Below are 27188 nucleotides of genomic sequence, written 5' to 3'. Positions count from 1 at the left end.
ATAATATATAGGGTATCAGGCTTTAAATCAGAAAACCCTTTTTTATGTACCTTGTAGATTTAGAATGTAAAATACAGCAATAGGCTGTTTGTAGAGTTGCAGAAGTTTTTTTAACTTTAGGGTTTAGATCAAACAGATAAAAAGAAAATTCGTTTCTAACTTATTAAGAAGAGACAAAATGAAGTCTCCGTACCATAAACTATTATTGCATCGCCTGTAGCTATTTTTGTAGCCTTTGTTTATAGGCTTCCATGATAATTTTATTAATCTGCAAGTATTTTCTCCTCCCGTCGCTTTTAATATGAAACTTCATTACATAATTACGACAATAAGATAAAACCTTTTTTACCCATATTCCTGTTTTATTAACACAGTCGTTTATACTATGCAGTATAAAATACCCGTTGAAGAAATTGAAGAATAAAAGGAAAACATCCATAACAAATTTCGGCAGTAACAATAAAAAAAAAGACTAAAAAAAAATACTTTATTTTAAACGTGGTGTATATAATAAATAAAATCACAAAAAAAAGAACGTTCTAATTACACCAAGGATAATCATCTTTCTTGTACGGTGTTAGAGGCAAATCAAACATAAAGGGAAACAGCTTCTTATTCTTATTATCACTAGTGTTTTGAATTTCGAAAAAGTCCTCGTTAAAAAAACTAGGTAAAAACATCACACCAGCTTCGTATGACCTGATGTAGCTGCCGCCATCTTTTTGTATATTGTTTCCCCACGCCGATTTGGACAGGTTGGCACTGGTTAATAGAAAGTATGCCAGTTTATTTAAACCCGGTGAAATCCGACAATATGATTTGATGTGGGGCATTGCTCTGGTCCTACGTTTACCATCAGCGATCCATTGGCTGAAAACACATAAGTTTTTAAGGGCAATTAAGTAAAAGAAGAGTAGGACACTAAGCCAAAATTCAATCGATAGATTTATAACCTTTATTTGAAAGGTTTCTCTACTTAGACGATCTAAGGACTAAACGGTGTTTTTTCGATTAAATTGACCAGGAAATAGATTTACTATAATCTTTATTCATAAGTTTACATTATTCCGAGGTAAATACTCAAATTAAAATAACATTCAAAAAGTTACATTAATAACAATTTTGTGTCAACATTATTATGGATCATTAATTGTCTTACAAACTAATAGGTTGGAGTGAGAGACAAGACATTGTTACTTTTTGTTTTTGGAAATAGCGCAAACGTACATTTTAAAAATTATTTTAGAAAAATACATTTTGCGCTCAATTAATCTTCTTTTTAACGAGTTTGATTTACTTTTTTATTGTAAATTGTGTAAGTAGGGTAAATCGGCTCTTTAATACTTAAGTTTAAAGAAATATGATCAATAGCTAACAGCAAAAGGTTGAGTGAAAAAAATACCTAAAGAAGCAGCAGCATACAACAAACATTTTTCATGAATTTATTCGTTAGAGACTTTTACTAGTTTAACCGTAATGCAAATCCTCTAAATGTTGCTAGAGGTGGGCTTAAAAAATTAAATATTGCGAAGAAATTACAGAAATATTTCGTCAATTATGGGTTTTAAAGATGTGACAAAACAGTTTTACCACTAACCAAAACTCTATTTCATTCTTCATGTCACTGAGAATGAAATAAAGAATTTTGGTTAGTGGTAAAACTGTTCTGTGATTTAAGTGTCACAGCAAAGGTTCCAACCATAGACCCATTACATTCAATATGTCTTATCATTTTACCTAATGAAAAAATGCTTGGAGGTTAACATCTATGAACCTTGCCTATAAAAATGGTAATAAGTCATCAATTAAAAACTTTTGTTCTATTTCTAAAAATTGCAGTGGCGTATCCAGGATTCATTCCTGGGGGGGGCAACATGGTTTATCACCATTTAATATACAATATACTTACATATGTATGTATGTGTATGTTAGTTAATTTTTTTGGCCTATTATCGGAGATATGGTATTTATTCATCAGGAAGAGAGAAATAATTACCATGTTTTTGAAATGCTTTTATTAATTTAAAAGCTACAAAAATAAAGAAAAATAAAAGATACTAATATAATATATGGATAGTAAAACAGGCACAAGGCAAACAAAAAATTATTCTAAAGTAACAAAAACAAATTAACTCCTAAAAAAACTAAACAAGATCAAAACTCAATTAGGTATCTATATAAAACACCAAGAAAAGCCAAATAAAACTAAATAACAATATCAAGTTTCCTCGATTTAAGCTGCATTTCGTTAAGTACTTCCTCGGCACTAACTGAGATTTCTGGATATACATACAGAAGAGTTAAAACATTTAATCTGTCTTCACTCATTGTGTGAAAAGTGTAGAAAATTTTCTTTCAGGGGTTGCTGTGCTTACAGGTAAAGTACAAAAAATCTTTAACAGTAAAAATATATTGGAAAATATATCCTGATCACACATTACTAGGGCATCGAGAGCGGAGCTCGGATATTTTTCTGGTGCACAGGCTTCAAATTTTCTATACCAAAGTTTGAGTTCAGTAGTAAATGAACAATTTTCTAAATCATTGTTATAAATATTTACCAAATACTTAAGACTTTGAAGTTGATTATCAAGTTTCTTATTTACTGATGGAATCAGACAGTTAAATGGTTGTAATATATCTTTATGTTTAACAAATCTCTCTTCTAATTGTAATAAGACGCAATCTAAAAACGAAATAAATATTGATATTCTGAAATATTCTTCAGTTGTGTTAGTTTCAAAATTTGCCCTATTTTTTTGTCTGCTAGTTATGCGTGGTTTTGTTATTTCTAAACCAAATAATTTGTTTATATTTTTTTTTGCCTCTGCAAAAATAGTTGCAAAACTATTATCTGCTTTATGACGTAAATCTTTAAGCTCTTTTAAGCAATCTTCAGCCAGTAATATTGCTTTGCCTAAATCAATATTAACTGATTGCAGCAACTTTGATAACGGAGTGGTAAATGCAAAAACATGTTCGATTACATAAAGAGTAATGAGGAATTCTGATGTACTTAAGGTGTTTAGTAACAACTTGCTACAAGTAGACTTTTCTTTGTCTGGCCACTCAGCTATTTCTTCTAAAGCCAATACCACAGAATTTAAAAGCTCTCTCATTACGCTTACTGAATCTTGTCTTTGAACCCATCTAGTAGCACAAAGTTGTTTTAATCTGTCTCGTCTTGATCTCTCATTATCCTGCATTTCATTTACTTTTTTAGTTAAAATATTTTGACGTTTGGGAGTATGTATGTACATTTTTTTTAAATGTAAGCATTTTCAATAACACCCATGCAATTTCGTACAGTCTGGACAGAACATGCATCGGATATAGCAAGGTTAAGGGAGTGTGAGACGCAATGAACATATAAGGCTGTAGGATATTCCTTTCTTATAATAGCCTGTACCGCAGAAAACTGACCACTCATTGCCGCTGCCCCATCGTAACCCTGGCCTTTAAGATTATTTAAATCTAAACCCCAGTTTGTCAAATTTTCGATAATTGTTTTTGCTAAATTATGCCCAGTCGTTGAATTTACCGGAATAAATTGAAGAAAGGACTCTTTAATAGATAAATTATCGCATACTTACCAAACGCAAAGAACAAACTGCTCTATTTTGGCAATATCAGTTGTCTCATCAGCCAAGATTGCATAATATTTTGCAGATTTTACTTCTGCTATTATTTTTCGTAAAATATTTGTGTTACATGCATTAATTATTTCGTTTTGTATTGTACTACTTAAAGACGCAACATCTTATTATTAGCAGAACTCAATATATGTTTTTTATGTTTTTTCTCCCTAGCTTTTCTGGGGGGGGCAATTGCCCCCTTTGCACTCCCCTGGATACGCCACTGAAAAATTGCATTATCGAAACAGTTTTCAAGTGTATGTCAAAAAAACTCTTTTTGGTTTATTAGACATTATTATAGCAGCACTTTTTATAGACTTTATCACGATATATGCCTTAGTAGTAATCTCTTTGTATTAAAAAAAAACATGTGTTTGAAGGTTATCAGGTTTATATTGATATGTTGGCGAAATTGCAGAGAAAATTTCTAAGAACCCTAGATTATAAACTGAAGATTCTGATGATACTGATAATTCTTGATTAATGAAAAACCATTTTTAAAAGTGGCCAAAAACAAAATGTGTTGGCCAACTACTTAAGGCATTATAAAAAAAGGGGTTTCTTGCCTCATTTCTGTTATTATAAAGCCACTTACTGCATATAAGTTTGAAGCCATCTTTGTTTCTCATTGGTAGCCTTCGAATAAGGCAAACAACCTCCACTTTGCAGACCAAAGTAACCATGGGCAACATTGTCTACACTGGGATACACTAAGCTTATGGTGGCTTGGGAATTATTTGGTTTTGGACTTTTTTTGTGGCTAGCTAAGCTTCTTAACACGCAACCACGGAGCCATTCTGCGGCAGTTTTTCCCATAGATCCTACAATTAATATTAAGATAAAAAATAATATTTAGAACGCACTTTAGAAAAGTTAAAGAAATCTTAAGAATTATGCTCTCGAAAATTTGTGGCAGCGTTAATGGAAGAGTTTGCTGTACCTGAACTTTCACTATACAGTGCTTAATACGTCAATTTAGATATTGACAGGGGAACATTATATTTTATATTTGAGTTTTTTTTTTAAAGAAGTTATTAAGTGTGGTATGTTCTGGAATAAAAGCACTCTATATTTACGTTCTTTTCTTTAATATATATTAATATTGATGTTGGGTTGGGTTGGAGACTGCGGTTTATCTCATGGATATATAGGTACTCGTATGTTAGATTTAGCTCAAATTTTTTCAAGAATGCTAATATGTTGACATTTGGATTGAATATTGTACTCTTTCTGCTAGTTTTGTCAATGAATTTATTCCAATTTATGCTCATTATAAAATGCTTGATACGAAAGTTTTATTATTTAACGCAAGCCATGTAATCGCTGTCGAAAATTTCTAAATCCTTCGTTTTCATAGAAATCGTTCCATGGAGGATTTTAATGATTTCTATTGAAGAAAAGTGTAGTTTTGTCTTCATTTCTAAAAAGAATCAGGTTCTTTTGGAATTTACAGAGTGAGCATCATAAGGATGTTGTATGGTTATTACTCGCTCCTTAAGTTTTTGGACAGTTCTTACACTATTTGGTCTGCCATGCAGTTTCTCGTTTCTTTTAAAGCAACCCATAGTTCTTAATTGTTTGACAATTCTTTGAAATATTTTGTTGTCATGAAATTACGAATATTTTATTTGCATTTCATTAATTATTCATGTTGTGACATGCAATTTCTTCATTCGTGTAATTATATTTTTAGCTATAGGAAAATAAATAAATTTTTTATAAAAAAGTAAAGACCAATACTGAGTTTATCAACATTTAATTTGATATTAAGGCTTCAACTCTGTGAGACCTCAATGACAAATTAGGATATGAATTAAATTCGCTTAAATTATCTCCATCTAATCGGAAAATATAAAGAGAGAAAATATGTTTTAATAATTTCAGTACCTCAAGGACTGAAGACACAAAAATGCATTCCATATAATATGAAACACCCTGTACGTTATGTCTTTAATTCACGATCATCCATATTTTTATTGGATGAAAGGTATCAGCTATTTTGGACTCTGCGTTCGATTAATTATCTTAGTCTACAGTCAACGTTTCGATACTCTTCATATCATCCTCAGAAATATTAAAATATTTTTATCAAAATCAGTTTTCGCCTTATTAAATACGTAAATAAAAAACATGCTCTAACCACCATCAATGTGTACGTTACATATAAATTATTTATTACCACAATTTTTTCTAGATTTGGTATCTATTTATAAACGTGTTTAACCAAAAGAAAAATCTACAATAACATATAAAGAGAAGAGAATATATATAAAGAGAAGAGAAATCAAAATAATAATAAAAAGAGCGAATAAAAATCGAAACAGGAGATAATGAAAATCTTCAGCGAACATATTATATTATTCAGTCAAAATATATATATTTTCAAAATAAAACTACTCTTACCTATGCTGGAAGCTTGGGCTATAATACCCCAAGACAAAGGTCCCTCACTTTGTGGCGTGGTTTTTTCAGGTAAAACACAATATTGGCTTAACAACTCTGCCACTTTATGTAAATGATTTCCGTTTGTTTTCGGATAATGTTTTCCAGGGGCAGAATATACAAAGGCTACCCTAAAGAAAACAATATTTTTTATAGGAGTATAGAGCTCCCTTCACAAGAAAATGGAAAATATCTTTACAAAATGCATTTTGTCTATAGTAATAGCCATCATCAGATACTATAGAAAACACATCATCAGAAAAGTCTAAATCTCATGATGGCGAAATATACCTGTTTAAAAACTTTGGTTTAGCATTTCATTCTGGGGAGAATGACAATCTCACTTAGAGTAAATCTTTCTTATAGTTTCCAATTGCATACTAGAAAATTTTCTACTTACTTAACTTCACTGAAATCTGCAGTTTTTACACAGTCAATCCATTCCTTTAAAACTGCCACATTATAACTAGTTAAGTAATTTAAAAAATCAGATTTAAAGCCAGTTGGTGACTCTCCATCTTTTATTGTACTTCCCTCTGGGAGTTTTCTTAATTTCGGACTAACCCACAAGCTAAAATGGTAAATAATTACAATAAACATACACAATCAACTATACCACTTTAAAAGAGACTTCTCTCATCTTACCCTTGGTTGTAGTGGTTCCAATCTTCATAATATAAATTTGCTGTAGAAATAACTATTCTAATCGAATCATCCTCATAAGCATAAATGCCAATTTTCCTAAAACAAAAAATACATGAAGGTTTAGCACAACAGTGTGACTGAATTAACTTACGAATGATGGCAACCAAATGGGTCTTTCATTTTTACAAAATGATATTTAACATTTGGACAGAATCTATTCATAAATTCTACCATATCAGGCCAATCGTCTCCATATAAAATTGTTAACGGTTTTTGACTACAAATGGCTTGTAAAATATAAAATTAATTAAAAATGATTAAATGAATATTTACTGTAGGTTTCTTGCTTTGTACTGTTTTAGAAGCCAGTCAATATCTATCATGAAATTTATCTGCAGAGATGATTTCAATGTTCCTAGGCTAGGACATAAGAGGTCTGAAAATTTGAAAAATAGTTTAGTTTTCTAAATTGTCATACAGAAATGTACATACATACCAGTGAATGTTATACAGTTATCTTCTTTAGATGTTTCAGGACTTTTGGGTATTGTTGTAAAAAACAAGTTATAGGGAGCAGTTTTCTGCATTTTTTCAAGCATTGTTCCAGACTCACACTTTGTATTATTTTCTGAAACATTTTCTGAATTAAATATGGTATTTTTGCCTTTTCTAGAAACTTTTGAAGCAGACTTTGAGGGAGATTTGCTATTACTTGGACCATCAGTGGAATCTTTTTCTACTTTTTGTTGTTTATTAGTTTTGGGTTTTGTCTGGCTAGATGTAGCCTCTTCTTTCAGTTTAACCTCAAGATTTTTTGATTTTTGGGATGCCACTATTGGTTTTAAGATATCTAATTGTTCTAAGTAAACTTGCTTGGGTTGAGGCATGTTTTCTGGGATTTCAAGTGCATCTCCCATATCTATCAATTTCATTACTGCAAAAAAATGGTAGAATATTGAGTTTTTCTTAAGCCTCTTCAATCTCTTTTTTAAGTAATACTTGGAGAGTGCAATATAAACTTTTGTACTTTCGTCACTGGCTACTGCCCATGTAATTTATAAAAACATACTTTTTACAGTAAACATGAATTTTTTAATTTCAATGTTGTAAATACACAAAAATATTGTAAATTTCTTACATCTGAAACCTTAGATTTTAGAAACAATTCAATAACTAGTTTGAATATATAAATTAAACTAATATAAAAATTCTTTATTTTGTCTAAATTTTAACATATAATAAGAATTTGGACTGATTATCTCAATAAGAACATTGACAACAAATTGATTTATATACAAAGGAATGAAGATGTTTAACCACCATCTTGAAATAAAAAAACAGGAAAATTGTAGACATTTTAATAAACAAGTGGAGCCATTCTTACTGAGTAATCCTATTACTTTCTTGATGCATTTTATAGAGGCCAAATTTATTTTTAAGATGTCTAATAAGTATGTTTTTTTCCTTTAACTATCTTTCTATATTTGATTTGAATCTTTTACTATTTTTTACCTTATGATGAAGCTTTCCTAAATTTCATATGACCTGTCTATCTAAGATTTAACCTAAATGCAGTTAGGCATTTTTATAGCAGAGATAGTGACAAATCTTTTTTCTCAGGATAATTGTGTTGCAGTAAAATAAAGTTGAATTGTTGTTGAAATTGAAGTCATTAATATAAGTAATTGTTGGGTAAATATAATACACCATTTGTTTCTTTCTTTACTTTATTTTACTTGTAAGTTATGTTATGAATCTCTAAATTTTACATGGTTTTTATCCAAAAATAGAGCTTGAACTAGTACAAATTTTATCCAATTCTGAAGAAAAAATAATCATTTTGTTTTAGAGGTAAATATGATATTGTTGTCATTAAATAACTACATCATAGGGTCAAATGAAAAACAGATCTCTTTGCTCTCTATAGGAATGCTATGGAGCTTTCTTATTATAAAACTATGTAGTTCCATCTAGTAAATTAAAACTTACAAAAAGGATGTTCAAATTCCTTAAAATGATGTGGGTTCCTCCTGTAACATCTCTCCTTATGGGGACATTCTTCTCTCTTTGGTTTTTTGGCCTCCATATCTAAATAGTAAATTATAAGGATATTTATACTTTACGTTATTCAATACATACCATTGTCATCAATCTTGCGCTTTAAATATGAGTTCATTGTCCCAATTTTATAAATCGAAACCTTACCTAATTTTCATCAAAATAATTAAAATATTTCCACTTTTGTTTAAACCAAAAAAAATCATAACATAACCTTTTGGGTTTATTTACATGTCACCCAAACGTCAAACTAAGAAAAAAAAGGGACCTTCTAGGTGAGCCTTGGTCTAAACAACGTCCTGTCAAAATTTCCGATATACAGCCAAGGTCGAAAGAACCAGGCTAAGGTCACTAAATCGGTTAAAGGCTTGGATTTGACTTTACACGCGACTTACGTTTGAAACGAAATATACAGGTTGGGGAATCAATTATTACGCGGAGAGGGGTATATTTTAGACAATGCATAATATTTAATTTTCCAACTTATGTATAATTTTATTGTAAACGTAGCCACTTTTTTCTTTAATAGAGGATATTAATTAGTCTACTGTACTGTAAAATACTACTGTTACTGTAAAATAACTATAATCCTAACAATATAAATAAAGGCAACGGTGACGATAAACTATGCTACACTCATGTAACTCTAACTTCAACTTTTCTCATTTTCACAAATTTCAAAAATTTTAATAGTTAGCCCAAAGCACATAAAAGCATGGCAAAAATAAAAGAGGTTAATTTATAGGATATTTCAGAGAATCATAAACCCACTTTATTAATATATTATTATTGAAAAGTTTTATAGAAGTCTTTTCTCCACAAGCAAAATGCCAATTCTAATGTCAGACCTGATGCATTTCGCCAAGTTTTCTTGCCATCATCGGATCATCTCTCGATACACAGTGCATCTCAAGTACGACCCTTATGTTATTCATTCTTTTAATTCAAGTTCTAGAAAAGGATTCTTTTAATTCAAGATCTAGAAAAGGTAGATTTCCAGATCTTCTGTTGTTCGAATGTGAAATTAATACAAGGATTAATAATTAGCTTTGAAATGCCTCAAACTCCAGTAAGTCCTCAGCAGAACCAGTGAAGATTGTAAATATATCATGAACGTACCTATTCCAACATTTTATGTTTTTCTTAATATAATATATTATTAAGTTTATGCAGATATTATTAAGACAGATGCCGCATTGTATATTGGAATATTTAACTGAACTAGAATATAGGTTGTGTATACATGAACATTTAAATCTTAAGGGACATTAATTAAATACCTATTGCTAATGCGATTGCACTGGTGGTGTTATTAAAATAAAGTAGCTACGAAAAAGAATAATTTTCTTTTTTTTAATAGGAAGGTTTCAATCTTATTTAAGCAAACAGACCGACAAATATGTATAATACTAATTACGGTCACACCAAATGCAATATTAATAACTATTGATGCTGTTCCCAGGCTGTTACCATTTATAGCATTTACCGTGCCAAATATGTATCTCGAGAGGGAACAAAATACCCTTTGTTCAACAAAACAAAACGTTTGCTCCAAACCATCGCATCCCTGACTACATAAAATCTACTCTCGACAAACAATAGCGACCGGCCAGGATCTGTCCCGGCAAAAACGACAACTGCGAAAAGAAAATGGAAAGATATTATTCTGAGGTCGGACGGTTTGGCCAGGACACGTCCTGATGTGTCTTTTTATCGGATTTAAAATGACTGGGTATAAATATAGTGAAACGACGACGCACACAGGCGGAATTTATTAATATTTGTGGGCAAAAATACAAAATGAAGTTTATTTATTAATTTTTTTTTAAATTTACGTGCTACGACTCCATCTCGCCTACTCTTCTTATATTATATCGAACTTAATTATTTAAATATTTTTCTTAAAGAACAGATTTGATCTGGTTTTATTTAAAGGATATATTGCAAAAGCTTCAGACAGTGTGATATGCTACCATTAGTGTATTTAACATTTAATAAGGATCAGTCAGCCATTAGCCCATTACTGTTTCTGATAATTCAAGAATTTCATGTCGCTCTTGAAATTGGCACATTGCCAAACTGCCATCGTTATTTAAATATAAAGGATAAAGACTGTTTTTGGCTTGAAAGAATTGGCCTGCATGTCCTCCTGCCTTTCAATTGTTATTTTAGTTCAACTTGTCCTCTTCAGTTAATACAATGTTTGAATGAATACTGTCAAGACCTCCAACTAATCCAAGTCTATTTAAATGTTGTTCGTAGCCCCTAAGACTGAGTTAACAAAGGCATTCTTTACACTAGATATAGTTAATAAATTATACATTCACTTTGAATATATTCACACAAAACTTAAAGGTGTTGAGCCAAAATAGTACATAAATGCTTGCTGATGACTCAAAAATTATGGTTTATGAGAGTACACTTGACCTGTTTTACAAAAATTAAAATTTGTCTACAGGATGGCTGAGGGTTGGCTTACAGCTAATAAATTTTGCTCAAAATTGCAGGAAATTGCCGAAAATAAATATGTTTTTCCGTGAAAGAATTAGAGACGAATACTATATAATGGTCTGCCAAATTAGGCTCTTTGGATGACTTACTTCAGAAATTTCACACAGTACAATCATATTTTACAGTACAAATATTATTGTGTTATTAAGTATTTTACGAGATAGCTCTCAGGAGATTTTATTTTAAGGAGATAGTATAAAGGAAATACCTCGAGAATATTAAGACGTTCTTCATGATTTTCATTTACTACCGTTGCTAAGTTGATGAAAGCGGATATTTGTTCGCATAGTTCGCAAGTCCTCATATTATGGCTATATAAATTACAGAGAGCTAAATTTTATGTTAATATTCAAAGAGGTAGACCTGTAGAACATTTTAATTGCGAAATTTAGTTAAATGAAATTAACCAAATATAGCAGAAGTGATTGTTTACAATGTGAATACTTACTTCTCTTCTGACTGTTTTCCCCCTTCAATAACATAAATACCTAAACAGCAAAAGGAAGAAAAAACAATTTTTGTCTCGAAATTCACGAAAAATTTGCCTGCGTGCGACGTAAGCTGACAGGCTCATTTCGAACGGGCCCTGAACCCTCGGTATTGTGTGCTCGCAACGATTTAATAAACAGGAGTTGGGAAATTCTGAAGCACTTAATGGACTCTCGTCGGATTTAGCATGTTACTGAAACTTTCAGAGACATCAGCGAAACTAGTTTAAGGGAAACCAGTTTAAAGCAAATGTAGTAAATCTCGACCGGCTATTTAAAGCTGGCAAATAATAAGTCCAGCTTAAATATGTACAAAATTCGTTGTGTTTTATAACGGATGACTCTGATAAAAATGTATATACTTCACTAAGATATGTTTTTTTTTTTATCAATTTGTATCATCCAATGGACGTCAAAATTTTGATCGCACTATGTCAAAAAATTAAAGAAAATTGTTCATTGAATAGATAACAGCATGCCCAATGCTATTATATGTCAAAGGGATAAAAGAAGTTATAGTGTCTGCCTTTAAATTGTGGCTGAATGTAGAACTAAAAGAAAATAGACTTATATTTTGAGAAATTCGTATACCAATATGAATTTAAGCCCATTATCCTTAAAAGTCTTAAAAATCCCCATTGACAACCCGAACGTTTGTTAACGAGTTAGATTTAAAAAAATGAGTCCAATGGCATGTCGGCTAGTTTTCAATGAAATTTTTGAAAAGCCATGGCGTGTGATCGAAATAAATAAAAGTTTTCCAAGAAAAGATGGACGTCTGATGGAAATATAAGCAAATATAATCATTTCGGTCCTATCTTTCTAGTCCGTTAGGATCAAGTAGGATTATCTAGGTCTTGTCAGTGAAAAGAGTTAACAATATTTTTAGGAAAAACTACCATTTATCAAGAGTTATTAGTTCCGGTTGGTGGAAGGGCCAAAGATTAACAACTTAACGAGTTTCCCTATTTAATACCCTTCTCGAATGATATTGGCTCGGTTATTAACCTCAATAAGAATTTAAGCTTTCGATGGTTTTTATAAGGTCATAAAGTAGATGTAAATTATCTCTCAGTTAGACGCGATCAAATGCCTTTTTGAAGATCTATAAACATACAAGTATTTCGGTTTAATATATTCGATCGATTTTTTTATTATTTGTCTGACAAAAACTGCGTCGCTATATGACCTTCCAGTACTAAATCCCTGTTGCTCATTCGAAAGAGTAATCCCGCTATTGATTATGTCTGTATTACTGCATTTGTTGTAAGTTTGTTTTTTTTAAATTCTTTGATTTCATTTCGTTGATGTTTCGTATAAATAAATTTCATATTATATATTTTCTCGACGATTAGCACATTTGCATGTAAGATATAAATAATAATTTTAATCTAATTTTTTTCCTGTTAATCGAAATCTAACTACGTATCTTTTCGTAAGGATAAATGTTGCTATTCGACCGATTTTCTAATAAATCTGTTCTAAGGTAAACAAAATATACCTACATAGATCCTTCCCTATATGTTATATTATGTGTCCTATGTAAAATGTAAATTATCAACCCTTGAAAAGCTGCCCACAAGTCAGATACTAAGCACAGTAATCTGATACTATAGAGCTTGCTTTAGGTTATCGTTAATGGGGTCTCATGGGCAAAATTAATTGAATTTATAGAGGAGCATATGAGAGGAGCCTTAACAGGTGACGAATTTCACAGAAAATGTGGATATAGTAATGTTGGGAATTGTGGGTCGATATTAAAGCCAAACGTTATCTCGAAGAAACGAGTGTTTCTTAGAGAACTAGAGTATGTCGAAGAGCATTTATAATGTTTCTTTAAGTGATCTAGCTTAAGGTAAATGGCACACAAAAATTTGAATAATTGCAAGTGATTTATCAATGATAAATAAGTTTAAGTTGAGTTTTTCCATCGTTATCACTTTGATTAAAAATTATCTAGCTATGTAAGTTTCCATACTTGTAAAAAAAAAAGATTTTCGTTCTTGTCTAAAAATTGAGACAAAAAACTCAATCTTCTCATGGGTATAGAATTTTTTAAAGTAGGCTCTAAAAAGTAGAATATCTAGGCTTTCTAGGCTAGTCTAAGAATGTCCACTAATTTGAGTGAATTAAATTTATCAGATGATACAAAGTTCGTTTACTATTTTATACTTCAATTTAAGGAATTCTTCCGGAAATTGTACTAACATCTTAAAATTATACCTATGCGTGGCCGAAGGGATCGTATCACTAATGTCCTAATCTGCATTCATTTAATTATATGAATTGTAAAAATAGAAAAAATCTTATAATTACTGGAGGCCACGCAAACATTTTTACTACAATTTATCAAAGAGTATACAGTTTTTTTATCATTTTGTGCTTCAACTTTAAGAGTTTAATCTTAATGTTGTGCTCAAAAACCCTATGGGTGGCCAGAAGCCTCGCGAAACTAAACCTTTCCCAATGCGCATTAATTAAAATTCTCAAATCATGCAAAGAGAAATTTAACAAATGGTATAAAGTTTGATCGTTTTACACTTCAATGTAAGGATTTCTTTTAAAAATTTTACTAACATTAAAATTAAAAAAAGTTGCCGGAGGTATAATATTACCAAGATTCGCTTCCATCGCCAAATACCATAATATATAAACTATGGTGTTAATATATTGTTCAACGAGGGTTTTTAAATCTTTATCTACAAAAAAAAATGGAGAGGCATTATATTATGTTTCCGAGCATTTACAATATGAATTGTGAATAAGATATTGTAGCGTCTTAACCCGTTAGTTAGGTGTGAATTAAAACAATAAAAAAATAGTCAACTAATTTATTTATACACTTATACTACGAGAAATACGATTACTCACGACTACTAGACATATTTACTTTTACTGAATTTATTTACAACTATTTAAATCTCGCGCCAATATTGCGAACATTACTTCCCTGGACTGAGAAGTGGTCGCTGTAGACGATGCGGCTCCTTATATACTCGGCGTAAAGCTGTCCCGGAAGATTCGCGCTAACCTTTGAGACGTCGTGCGGTGTGTCAGCTGGTTTTTTGGTGTTTACAATGTTGTTACAATATATTGATATATTATGGGTTTTGTTTTACGCATATTAGGCTCAGTGCCCATGAATACTTTCCCAGTATATAAAAATTTATTGGACATGTTGCTACTATTGGCGTTGTTAATCAAATTTTCTTCAAAAGTAACTTTGATGATTATATCGAAAATAGAAAAATATAAATATATATACAAACAAATTTGTTGTTTTTACACAGAGAGTTTGATAAAAAGATTCTCCTTGACAATTTTTACATTGACACAGTTCATTACACAAATAAATACCCTAGTAACTGGAACTGCATAAAAAAATACTTCTCAGAGTCAACTCGACTCGACTCGTCATTGTGATGATCGTCGATTGGCCAGTCGCACATGTAATGCTTGTTTCAAAATATTTATTAAGTGGCTTTTAATTTTTATTTGTTCATTGGCTGCTCTTCCTTTTAAGCCATTAGGTTACCAAATCCATCGTATGCTCTGCATAGTTAAGAAACATTTTTAAGAGGTGAACATCTTATGCATCTATAAAAATAAGAGTACAATGGCTTCTCAAGAACACCAATCCCCTGGACTGAAGTAAATTAATTATATATAGTTTAATGAAATTCCATTGTACAAAGATAGTTTGAAGTTCATTGGTTTTCCCAAAATTATTATACTACGATCCAAAAATATTTCGACTTTGCTTGTAATATAGATCCATTGGAGGATATGTGCTGTCTGCGTATTTTAAGCGCCTACTAGGAGATATTACTTTAATTATTAAAGTAATAAATAAATAATCTGAATAGGTCTCCTTGTACAAGACCACAAAGCTGTACAATACAGCCAAAGCCTTACATCTGATCACGGTTGCTCCCATGACACACATTTAACTTCGCACGCCCTTCACATATTATAAGCCACGTTTCCTGTGAGCTTTTTTCGCTTCAAAATGGCAATCGGTCGTGCCGTTTCACTCTAAACAGATAAATAAATAAATCCATAAATAAAGTCTGCCAGAACTTAAAAAAATCCGTAATTCCCTACCTTTGAATCCATACTAGATCCTAATATTCCGCTCGCTCCGAGTCGCGAGAGTCTGCGTGATGATGCCAGAAAATTTCGGTCCTTCCAGTGCCGTTCCACCCGTCGCGACGCGCTGCGAACTGTTGCGTCCTCGATTATCCCTTTAAAATTGCGGGCAAGGTCGTGCTACATCTTTACATCAATACTCTCAGATTTTTTATTTAAATCACTCAAACCCATTGTTACCCCCATTGTGCTCAGAACTATCCAACGATTTTCGCTTTAAGACGTGCCGCCTATCTGGATTAAAAAAAAAATAATGTAAATGTAAGTTTAATAAATTTTAATTTGGTAAAAAAAGTTTTGGTTTATGCATGCTTGGGCATATAAAATTCGCCAGACGACTCTCAACAAAATTAAGGTCAGGTATGGTGCGAAACAAAACTCTGGAAACTCTTCATTAAAGGCGGAAAGTATATTGGTGAGCGGAATCAACAAGTCGATAAATGCTGGACCCTTAAATTAGCTCTGGAAGCGTGAAAGCAACAGTTTCCTTTAAGTATTCGCGATAATGGGGTTACCTGGAAATCTCAGCTTCTGTTTTACTATAGCAGTTTAAATCGGATTTTGAGGGTCGAAGTGAAGTGTGCAACACGCGGGGAAAATTGAGTTTGTGGTATTGATTATGCTGTTTAAATTTCGAACTGTTGTATTTTTTTTTGAAAATTGTCTTTTTAATGTAAGTATCCAGTTTTAGTGCTGTTTGATCAACAAATGGAATATCGATGCAGTATGTTGACAAATATGGCAGTTATTGATGGCCAATTAATTCCCTCAGGGTATACATTCGAAACAGAATTTCCAACTTTGATCCAAATCGATTTCTACTTGAAATTCATTCTATGGAAAATATTGACAATCTACTAGATATCTCTTATAAACCATTGGACCCGAAAAAACAGATTTTCCCTTGGATTACCAAAATTCAACAGTAATTAACTGTTTCCAATAATAAACAAAATTGATGCATTTAAGTTTGCGTCATTCATACTATTGACTATTTGGATTTTGATAAACGTTGTCTTTGCCTATTCAGGATTTTCCGAGCGTTACTACAAATGTTGTTGCAGATTAGTAAGGGATTAGCTAAATAATAATTTCATGGTAGTTTTTTCACATGCATAGAAAACATCAGTTATTGAGCTAAATACGTATGCATATCAAGCAGTATTTATGATCTACTAGAGAAAGTTTTTTTTCCTGATCATAATGGATGGCTCATTGGTTTCTCAACAGAACCAAGTTAGTACCAATAACTCTTCCCAATAATACATACAATAAGTGCACTTAAGTTATAAGTAGAGCAATATTTGCGTCATTTATATTATTGATTAATTTGATTTTAAATTTGATTAACGTAGGATGCGGGTCAACATAATACATTATTACAACATTCATTATGCTTTATGGCTTTGCCTGTTTATAGGATTTTCCAAACATTATACTACACATATTGATGCAGATTAGTAATGGATGGTTCAGCTAATTGCTTTTTGGTAAATTTTGAACACAAAATATTAGTTATTCAGTCAAATTGGTGGGGTTTGCAATACTTTATGATGCATATATGCGTCTACGAATAACTCAGTAATTTATTCTATGGATACCAAACCTATTTGGTTAGACATATCCAAAAGTTTGCTTTGAACATGCAGTCTGTTCATGGTTGAATTGGTAGTTTTTGTCACCAAACAAAAACAATATTTGTATCAATGTTCATATTATAGATTTTATATAACCAACATATGTACCAAAAAAAATGTGATCAACAAGAAAAATACTTTTTGTTAGTAAATAATAAATTTACTAAATATAAAAATTCAACATTTAATAAACATGATTTAATCCTGTACAATTTTGACTGGATAGTTACCAAAAGTTACGCAATTTAGTGATTGATGAGTATACTAATGAGTCTCATTGACATACCAAATATCATAGTTTAACTTTGGACTTTTGTCAAGAAAAAGGTACAATACGTAATATTTACTCTTTTATCCATTGATATTACTGATCTAATTAATAAGTTTTGTGTTATTAATGAATCTAGTATTATCCGCAACAACTATCAGTCAGCAAATAAGAAACACACTTCTTTTCTCTATTATTACCTAACATTGCTTAAAAAACCTTTTTATAAGGACTTTTGTGCGAAGAATCTAAAATAAAATAAAGTCCAGCGCAGAATTAAGAAATCTCGTCATTGACACACACATTAACCTCCAAGAGAATTTTATAGGATTTAAAATAAACTTTCCGTGGAAGTTCAATTACGGTCTAGTCTAGAAATCTTAAAGGATCACGAAACTTTGCTATTTCTGGTTAAAACTTTAAATTGCGAATTCAGCATTTAAGTCCTTATCAAAAAACTAGATTTGGCATTGGAAGTTTGTGAGAGATCAGATATGCTCAAGCATATTTTTCTTTAATTTAGATTATTGTAAAGTTTTTTTTTTACTATTTTGTTCAGTTTTGGTGCAATTTTAGGATAATGTAGTTCGAATCTTAATCAAGATCTCAATAAGTCTCGGTCTAAAGCTCTAATAGGAGATAGTTGTTAATATTAATTTATATTATTTTTCTGATTCGTGTCATAGAGTCTGGAGTTGAAGAAAGAAACTGCACTATGTTCTACAGTTTCTGGTGTACACTGGATTAGGTTATGAGAGATTAATTGCATATATTATACATTACAAAAAAGTGCATGTGACTTAATTTCGTGCTTGTTTATCCTAACAGCGAACTCTTCTTCTGCAATTCAAAGCTTTAACTTCTCTCAGTAGAATTATATTGATCATTATCCCTGTAGGTCGCCAGACATAAATCAAGAAAACGAAACTCCTGGATCTAAAAGACCTTTGCTACATCTGAGGATCAAAAACAACTATAAAATCAGATGAAATTTAATTATTTTTAAAAGATAAAAATTTCACTTTTTATCTGCAAATTCTAGTAAAAATTTACTAGACCATAGTTCTTTCCATTAATTTCAAGGCTCATTAACTAGTAATCTACTTGCACCCAAAATAATTCATTAAATAATAAAAAATAATTTAGGAAAATTTGGTATGTTGCGTTATCTACAGGAATACATCCATCAGCCAAGTTCCGAGAATGTCTTATTGGAGTCAACATAATGGCACTGCATCTCATTTACTTTCAGGTGCAATTACCACCTATATCACCATTGTTGAATGCATTGAGAATTTATTATAAGCTGCTCGTTAAGGATTTAATAACAAGAATTTGGAATTAACTGGAGGAAAATTGGATGTTATAAAGACAATGCTCCTTCAGTAATGGGTCTGGAGAGAGTATTAGTAAGCTTAAGGAGCCATTTTCTTTTTATTGCTCTCAGCGTTTTGTTGATAACGTTTTTCTATCAAGAGAAAAATTGTTTTTTTTTACAGAAAAAGGGTAAGAATGTTAGTTCTAAATTAGATCTGTTAAGGTTTTAATGAGAGGCTAAATAGAGGCAGACTGATTAAAAAATAAATTTAGAAGTAAGATGAAGACTTGTCATTTAGCTAAAAGATAAATGAGAAAACCTAAATGATATCTCAAAACTTAATTAACTTAACTGAGCCTTGGCTTTCTGAGCTAATTGATATTGTCTGTTCCTTTTAGTGATACAGAGAACAGATAAAAGTTCCTTTAGTTTATGTATTGTAATTTGTAGCTCAAGAACCTCATATTGTGCCTCTAATTTCATAACTAGCAGAACAAAAAGCTAGCCAATATTGGTATATCCATTTGTAGTTCTTGACGTTTTATTATTAAGAGACGTTTCTTGACTTTTGACTTGACCGAACTAAAATTTAGTTTTCTAACATGTTTCCCGCAAGACAAAATTTATTTTGGATATCTGGAAAAACTCCTGCTTTTTACCTGTCATAGCTATATTGTCAGCTGCTATATATATATTGTTTATCAGGTTCTTTGACAGGTGACCAAAATAAATTATGTGTGTCGTCGACTATGTACAGATTGGTCATTTTTGTCCACCATGTAAATATTTTTTTAAATTTAAGTATCAAGTTAGAAGAGACAGAAAAGGCCTCTGATTAAAGTAACTCGCAACTTCCCTGTTTTAATTCTCCTTCAACCTTCAAAGGAAATTCAAATTAGGATTATTTGCGCGCAAACTATAATGTCATTTTTATTCAAGTGGCGTCGCCAATAGCATGTGGTATAACAACAACATTTATCCTATAGTACGGGGTCTCATGATCAAAAATATTTTAATTATATTACTATTTTGAATTCTTTTATTTTAAGTTAGTGGGTAAAAAATTAATTATAATTCGACTAGAATACGTTTTCCATCAATATCAAAACTTTTTTGAAAATGTGTAATCTTATTGCATAGCTTTAACAAAATATATCATTTCTGTATAATAATAATAAAATCGATTGCTGAATTATTTATAAGCCATTAGAATTTTTAATCAAATCCTGACATAAAAAAACTATTTCCGCTGGTAAGATTCTAGAGTAAGGAAAACGATAAGGAATGCCTTAAAACCTTTCGTTATTTCTTCGATCCACCTTTACATTGTGAGTAACTTTTCATTACGTCTTTTCTATTCTGAAATGGCTTTTGCGTTAGAGCATTTAGTTTAATTCTTTGATTGCGTCCTGATTTTTTTTTGCTCAAGACAATTGTGCAATCTGTTCAAAAGCACCTTTTATCAGGATTTTACTTTCTAGATATTTATATTTTTTTCTTTTTAAATTGATGATACAAATTAGTTTTAAGGGTTTGAATTCATTGAAATTCCTATTTCTAAGTTTTTGTGCTAAATTCTTTTTTCTTTTCTTGCTCTTGCTTTTATTTTTCTCTTGAACATAATACACTTTTTCACCCAACTTTTAATTGAAGAGGCTCTATTATCTAGTTTATGTAGATGCCTAGCGCTCATTACAATATTTTCGCTTCCTTCTTAGTTCTCATTTTTTACCAAACTATTTTATTAAATAATCAAGAATTTTAAGCTCTGAATAAGCAAAAAGTTAATATTGTTTTTTTTTTATAAAAATACTACGGCTTCCTCAAATACAATCCTATTATAGATGATATTTATAGATTCTATTATATGCCCTTATAGAAAATTATTATTTGCATCAATCAGGTAACGAACTCAATATTTTGTAGGTTAGCTGTAGCTTTGGTAACTCATAGCATTTTGCACTCTTTGATTAATTTCAGTCTTGTTGAGTAAAAAACTTCTACTCCGTTCGTTAGTTATTCCTGTGGTACAAGATCATAATCTCCAGATAAATTTAAAAAACTCATATACCAAAAGCCATTCTGTTTTTATTGAAATTATCCAAAAAATATTTTGTAATTTTATGAGGAGATGCTGTTATAGCAGATTTAAGAATCTTTACTATATTTGATGATTAATTGAACCAGAATGAAGATTAAAAACTATTTCTTTGAAAACTTAGTCTAAAGTTTTTTGCAGATTATCAGTAGCTTTAGTAAATGACTATTGTAATTATTTCCAGTGCAAAGCATCAACCTGTAAATAATAAATTTCATTTTTCAAAATTCAAAATTCATTTTAAACTAAGTTTCTTGCATATAAAGCTGAAGTTTTGAATCTGGCAAACATATTCTAGTATGTTCAAGAATAAAAAATTGTAGAGTCTTAAGGTTAATATATGTGAGTCTGATTTTAGGTTTAGCTGTAGGTTCATAAATTTTCGGTTGTTCCTTTTTTGTAAATTCAAATTCTTTTCAATATTTTTGAGTTTGTGAGCATAATTTCATCACTTATTCATTTTAGTTGCATAGTATAACAATCTCGTCAATTTAAAATAGGCGGTTATAATAAACTGACAAGATTATTCTATACAACTGGTAACCGCATAATAACGTAGTTGCTCATCCAAAAAACCAAAAAAAGTTTCCACCACGCGCATAAACCAAAATCAAAAATCGTTTTATTATGTGCCTATAAACAAAATAAAACATAAATCTTAAAAGCAACTACGAAAATAGACCGTTACGAATAAAGCGAAAATCGGAGGAACATTTCGGGCATTAACTTAACGCTCGGAATGCGTGTATCCAGCGTTCTCCCACCGACTTAACAGGAATATGAAGATTGAATTTATTTCTGCCCGGTCGAGTTATACCCCTGGATAAAACCCTAAAAACGGAAATCAAGTGAGTTTGGGATCGTTCGTCAAAGTTCGTCAATTTTTTACAGTTGGAGGGGATGATGGTGGCCTACTTTGAAAGAGGAAGGCGAGCGGAATCAGTAGGTTTATTCATCATGTATTTGTTATGAGAGGTGAGTTTATAAATGTTAGTTTATTATTGAGCACTCTGGTTACAGTTTATTACTTTTTTATTATGTGTCTCGGATTTACTATTTGTCGTAATAACACGTGTACAGTATGAATTTATTACTTTTTTTCAAGTTGTAAAAAAACTTAACGCTTTAATGCAGGGAATTGATTTTTGGGTTTACCTCCTGCATTTAAATTGCTCTATCCTCTTAGTTTCTTGAGAATTCCAGTAAAATATTTCAAATTTTATTAGTTAAACGCCTTCAACTCTTCAGTGAAAGAGATGCAACTACCAGAGATATTTATTTTTACTGTATTTAAATTGCGCGCCAATATTCCGAACTTTACTTCACTGAACTGACAACTTTCGGCGATGCGGCTCCTTATATACTCAGTGGAACGATGTTCTGGAAGATTCCCGCTTAACCTTTGAGATGTCGTGCTGTGTACCACTTGGGTCATTCCGCAATGATGGAGAATCAGCTGGTTTCTCAGTGTTTACTATATGAAGATTTTAATACAATTATTCTGTATTCAACCCAAAGATAGACAAGTTTTCATAATTCAAGACAGACAAGAACACACTCCTTTCTCTCGATATTCACGATAAATATTTGACGTTAAGCCTTTTGGAAAAAATTATGTCAAAGAAAGATGTAATACTGATTTTCATATAGTGCTTCTCTTTAACACGATTGCACTTGTTCAATCCTAGTAATGCCCACCTTTGTTGTTTAATCCGACCCAACGCACAATAAACCAATTTGAAATAAGCCAAAATAGAGCTACAACAGAGCAGAGACAGATTTTGTAATGCGATATCTGTAAATTAACGTGTTTTAGTTTTCTTTAATGTGTATTTGTTTATTAAAATGAAGATTATTATTGAATTATAGCTGTGATTATTTGGAGATGTACCTACATAGCTATAATACTGCGCATGCTTTAAATCCTATCTATTTATGTTAATCTTTTCGTTTTTTCCTTATGAAATATTTAAACCAAGTATTAGCTCAATTGCTGGTGTAAAAACTGGTTTTAAAAGCTTTGCCTTAAAAATTACCTCAAAAATTAAAAACTTTAACTGCTAAAGGCATTTCTATTACTTCATAAGCGCAAATGTTAATATCAACCGACTGAAATAAAGTTTTATTCCCTAAGTTTTCGCCAACAGCCATAACTAGTCGTTACGGTCATTATTGTGAGAAAAATAATTGTTTTTTACTTTTCGTAGCCAACTTTAATTTGTTACCTACATACTCTCGCAACATTTCTTATACTATACGGGTGCGAAAAGTAGGGTAATCAATTTAAAGTTTCAGTTTTAAAAGATAATTCTTTTAGTAAAGCAACATTTATTATTGAAACTCAAAAGAGAATTGATAAATTGATATTTTAAATGATAAACCTGTAATAAATAGGTGCTTAGTTAAGTCAAATAAATTTTTCGATGATGGTTGTTTATAATCACTATGATACTACTTAATCAATTTCAAACCAAAATATGTTAATGTTATATAATTTTTCTAGTCCCCGAATACTTTTGTATACAAAATATTAACTACTAATATACCATATAAATTTGGTCAACAAATTATATTTTATATATAGGGGCTAAAAGCAGTTAATTAAATTATTAGCAGGCTTTATTAAGCGTTTTATAAATCTTTAATCAAATTTATGGAGCAGAAAATCCAGAAATAAGGGAGGACGTAATTATTTGCTCAAGAAATTTTATTCATAACAGTTAAACCACGTCTCCAAAGGACAGGCGACAAATACCTAAAGATATATGAGCAAATATTATTTTGGTAATATTTCCTTAGTTCTATATAATACTGGCAACCCCAATGTACGAAATTTATCTTATATCTGTTTCGTCGATAGCCTGTATTTGACTTGTATGTAAGCAATGTGAGCGACATAAAAGACATTTGGAATAGCAAGGGAGATAACTAGTGCCTTGGAACGTTTCTTCCCCTATTCCTTTATATCCTTTATATGGCTTATTGATTATATGCTTGAAAGTTTTCTGTGTTCCTTGTTGATCTGCTTATATACACTTAATGTAATTGATGACCTACTTAAATAAATAGTTTTTTCATAGATATATAATATATTATTAATAAAAATAGTTTATCGTATTCTATGATATATTTTTGTAATTTTAGACATATTTTTTAATTAAAAAATTAAATATTTGGCTTCATATTTAATTTTTTAATTAAAGATTCCAGGTGTCAACAGTCAACATGTTTTTTTATTGATTTTAAAATGATAAACAACTATAAATAATCAATTAATGAATATTCAATTAACCACAGGCCAAGAAAATATCAAAAAAAATCAATCTTTTGCCTGAGATATTTTGCAATTCTAGCATCAAATTAAAACTAATTTTAATTAAGTTTACCATAGTAATTACTTCTTGTATCGACATAACTACAATTATTAACATCAAGTACTTTTTGCCACTTTTATTAATCGATTTTTTCCAGAAGTCGACTTCTTCCAGAAGTTTCTGATAGGGTAAAATTAATGACATCTCAATCAGTTTTAAAGAATGACCCTTTAAATCATCACATTATTCATCAATATCAGATTTATAACATTTTTTTTACGCGACTACTCTTATCAATTAATAAAATGATGAGTCTTATAAATATTTAATTATTAATTCAACTCCTTATCAATTTGCATATCGACGTCTTAATCGTGCTAAGGATTCTATTTGATTGCAAATTTAGAATGCCAGTTGAAAACCTTGTATAACCACTGAAATAATTACTTAATTAATTCTGATCCAGTAACTTATATCTGAATCATAACAATTATTTTATTGACTGAAAATTACTAAAAAAATATTTACCCTAATTACTCCAGTCCCATAATATCTGAATCCTGCTAGTTTTTAGTAATTATACATTAACGATTTATTATAATATTTATGTATCAGCTGCAGCCGATAAGTTATTATCTGAATTATGAAAATATTCTTATTGATTCCAGATAGTTGATCTTTGATTACTGAATGATTTTAAATAATTATTCAATTGGAATTAACAAAATTTTATTGATTCTGCATATAAGACTTTTCATAGTTACTATAATAACTCTTTCTTGATTTCCTTATTTGAATCTTAGTAGTTAATCAGAATTCTATTTCCTATTAAGGATGCTATTTGATAGCATTTTATACATGTACTGGCAACAATGGAATTTTTCTATTGTAATAAAAGTGGCCGTGAGAAAATTTCGGAAATTATTTCCACGTTCCGTATTTTATTGATCGAAGGCGTAACTAAAAATTAAATGAGAAAAACGTCTTTTTTCCCAAAAATGTATTTATTAATCTATACTTTTGATAATAATGTTAGAAATACTAGAAAATTCTCTATCATTTCGGTTTAAATACCTACGAACAATCTTAGGGGTACGGGAAGCTATTGAAAGTATAATCATTAAAATCGATATAAATTATACCCTACGTATTCGATTTTAAATTCAATAATAAAAAGAATTCCGTTGTTGCTAGATATACAGGTCCTGAAATACAGCCGCTTACCTCGTTTATAATGACAATATATAATTTAATAAGTTCTACTCCAATAACTTATATCTGAATCGTAACTATTATTTCATTAAAATTATGGAAATTTTTTAATTAGCTAGGACTATAAATATAACCTATAAATTCATATGAAGCTCTTAGTCCTTATGTCACTTTGTATACCCCCTTTTATTTAAATATGCACTTAATAAGTACTTTTAAAGCCAGTAAAATCAGGTAAAAAGTCAGAGGCTCAAAGGTTAAAACTAACCGTTGACACAGTCGATTTTATTCTCTGTAGACGAGATAGAGTATGTGTAGAGTATTCGAGGAGTTTCTTTTTATTACTGATATCTAATAACCCTCTATAAACCATTATGATTAAAGTATAAGCAGTAATATTACTCGTTAGCAAGAAGTGAGTGAGGTAAGGATATCCCATAGTTTGCACCTGCCATACTGAGCTACTCTTCTATTTTCATGTATTTGGTGCTAATAAGTTTGTTTCATTTATTAGGTTAATTGGTTCAGCGTCATATAGGCTCTGATACTTCGATTAAGATAACGAGTAAATTAATACAGTTTATTACTACTTTTTAGTCGCATAATTAAACCATTGTGTCCCTCTCTAGTTCAGACAGCAGAATAGTAGTAACCCCACTAAGTAATATTTGATTCATACCAATATTTCATTAGTTTTACATTGATGAGTCGTTAAAATTAATGTATCAGCTGCAATTGATAAATTATTATCTGATTCATGAAAATATTCCTATTCATTCCAGGTGGATGGCTCTTTACATTCATTTTAATAATTATTTAATTCACTGTAGACCGATAAGTAATTGTCTGGTTTACGGTCCAGGTAGGTTTTAACTGGTTATTCATTGATTTTAGATTAATGACTGTATTAAAATGATTATTCAATCAATTCAACCGATTAGTCTCTATTTCAATTAAAACAATTCTTCTAGTTATTTTAGGTTAATAAGCGTCTATAATTAGTCATCAAATTTATTGGTTTAACTTGTCCAAAGTATCCCATGTCTAGTAGTACAACATTCGATATATATATATGTGTCTAAATTTTTCTGGATGTTTCATTACACTTAATATTTTGTAGTGCAATTGAACTTCCCTTCTAGAGTATTGTTACAGTAGGTTTGTTATAGAGGATGTTCCGTAATACATTAAATATAATGTAATGCACGATAGCTGACATCAATATAAAGCGTTTGGTTTGATTTTTATTCTACAGGGTGTTAAAACTAACTTTTTGAGAAAAAAAATAGGCTTACTCTTATTATTTGGACTAAGTAACACGACATTAATAGAATTGATGTACAACAAAATCGGTTGATTAAAATGGTCATAATTTTTTTCACCTACCCGCATTTAGACTGACATTTGCAAATG

The 27188-nt window shown here is 30.6% G+C and overlaps 2 protein-coding genes across 5 annotated transcripts in view; one reads left to right on the top strand and one right to left on the bottom strand.

Moving 5' to 3' along the window:
• Positions 1 to 473: 473 nt before the first annotated feature.
• On the bottom strand, positions 474 to 9026 carry LOC126737873 (probable tyrosyl-DNA phosphodiesterase). The gene is made up of 10 exons (XM_050442948.1): positions 8862 to 9026; positions 8712 to 8810; positions 7219 to 7656; positions 7056 to 7158; positions 6874 to 6999; positions 6723 to 6818; positions 6478 to 6648; positions 6039 to 6208; positions 4231 to 4456; positions 474 to 870 (listed from the first exon to the last, which is right to left on the bottom strand). The coding sequence occupies exons 1-10, from the start codon at positions 8896 to 8898 to the stop codon at positions 540 to 542; spliced, it is 1797 nt and encodes a 598-aa protein (XP_050298905.1). The 5' UTR covers positions 8899 to 9026; the 3' UTR covers positions 474 to 539.
• Positions 9027 to 15983: 6957 nt separating this feature from the next.
• Positions 15984 to 27188, top strand: part of LOC126737727 (uncharacterized) — a 58361-nt gene continuing 47156 nt past the window's right edge. For 2 of the 4 annotated variants that reach the window (XR_007661090.1, XM_050442737.1), the window contains exons 1-2: positions 15984 to 16189; positions 21915 to 22224. The gene's annotated coding sequence lies outside the window, so the exon portion shown is untranslated. Of the gene's footprint in view, positions 16190 to 21664; positions 22225 to 27188 lie in introns of those variants that run through there. The other 2 variants (XM_050442738.1, XM_050442739.1) reach the window with 2 other exon arrangements.

This window comes from Anthonomus grandis, chromosome 6 (assembly GCF_022605725.1).
Source record: "Anthonomus grandis grandis chromosome 6, icAntGran1.3, whole genome shotgun sequence".
NCBI classification, from domain to species: domain Eukaryota; kingdom Metazoa; phylum Arthropoda; class Insecta; order Coleoptera; family Curculionidae; genus Anthonomus; species Anthonomus grandis.
This window is presented reverse-complemented; position numbering and strand designations above follow the sequence as displayed.

Excerpts from the sequence above, each read along its gene's own strand:
- LOC126737873 (XM_050442948.1), bottom strand. The coding sequence starts at position 8,898 with ATGAACTCATATTTAAAGCGCAAGATTGATGACAATG. Across the intron at positions 6,819-6,873 it reads CCATTTGGTTGCCATCATTC|GAAAATTGGCATTTATGCTT; the intron begins GTAAGTTAATTC and ends TTTTTGTTTTAG. Across the intron at positions 4,457-6,038 it reads AGCCCAAGCTTCCAGCATAG|GATCTATGGGAAAAACTGCC; the intron begins GTAAGAGTAGTT and ends TATTAATTGTAG.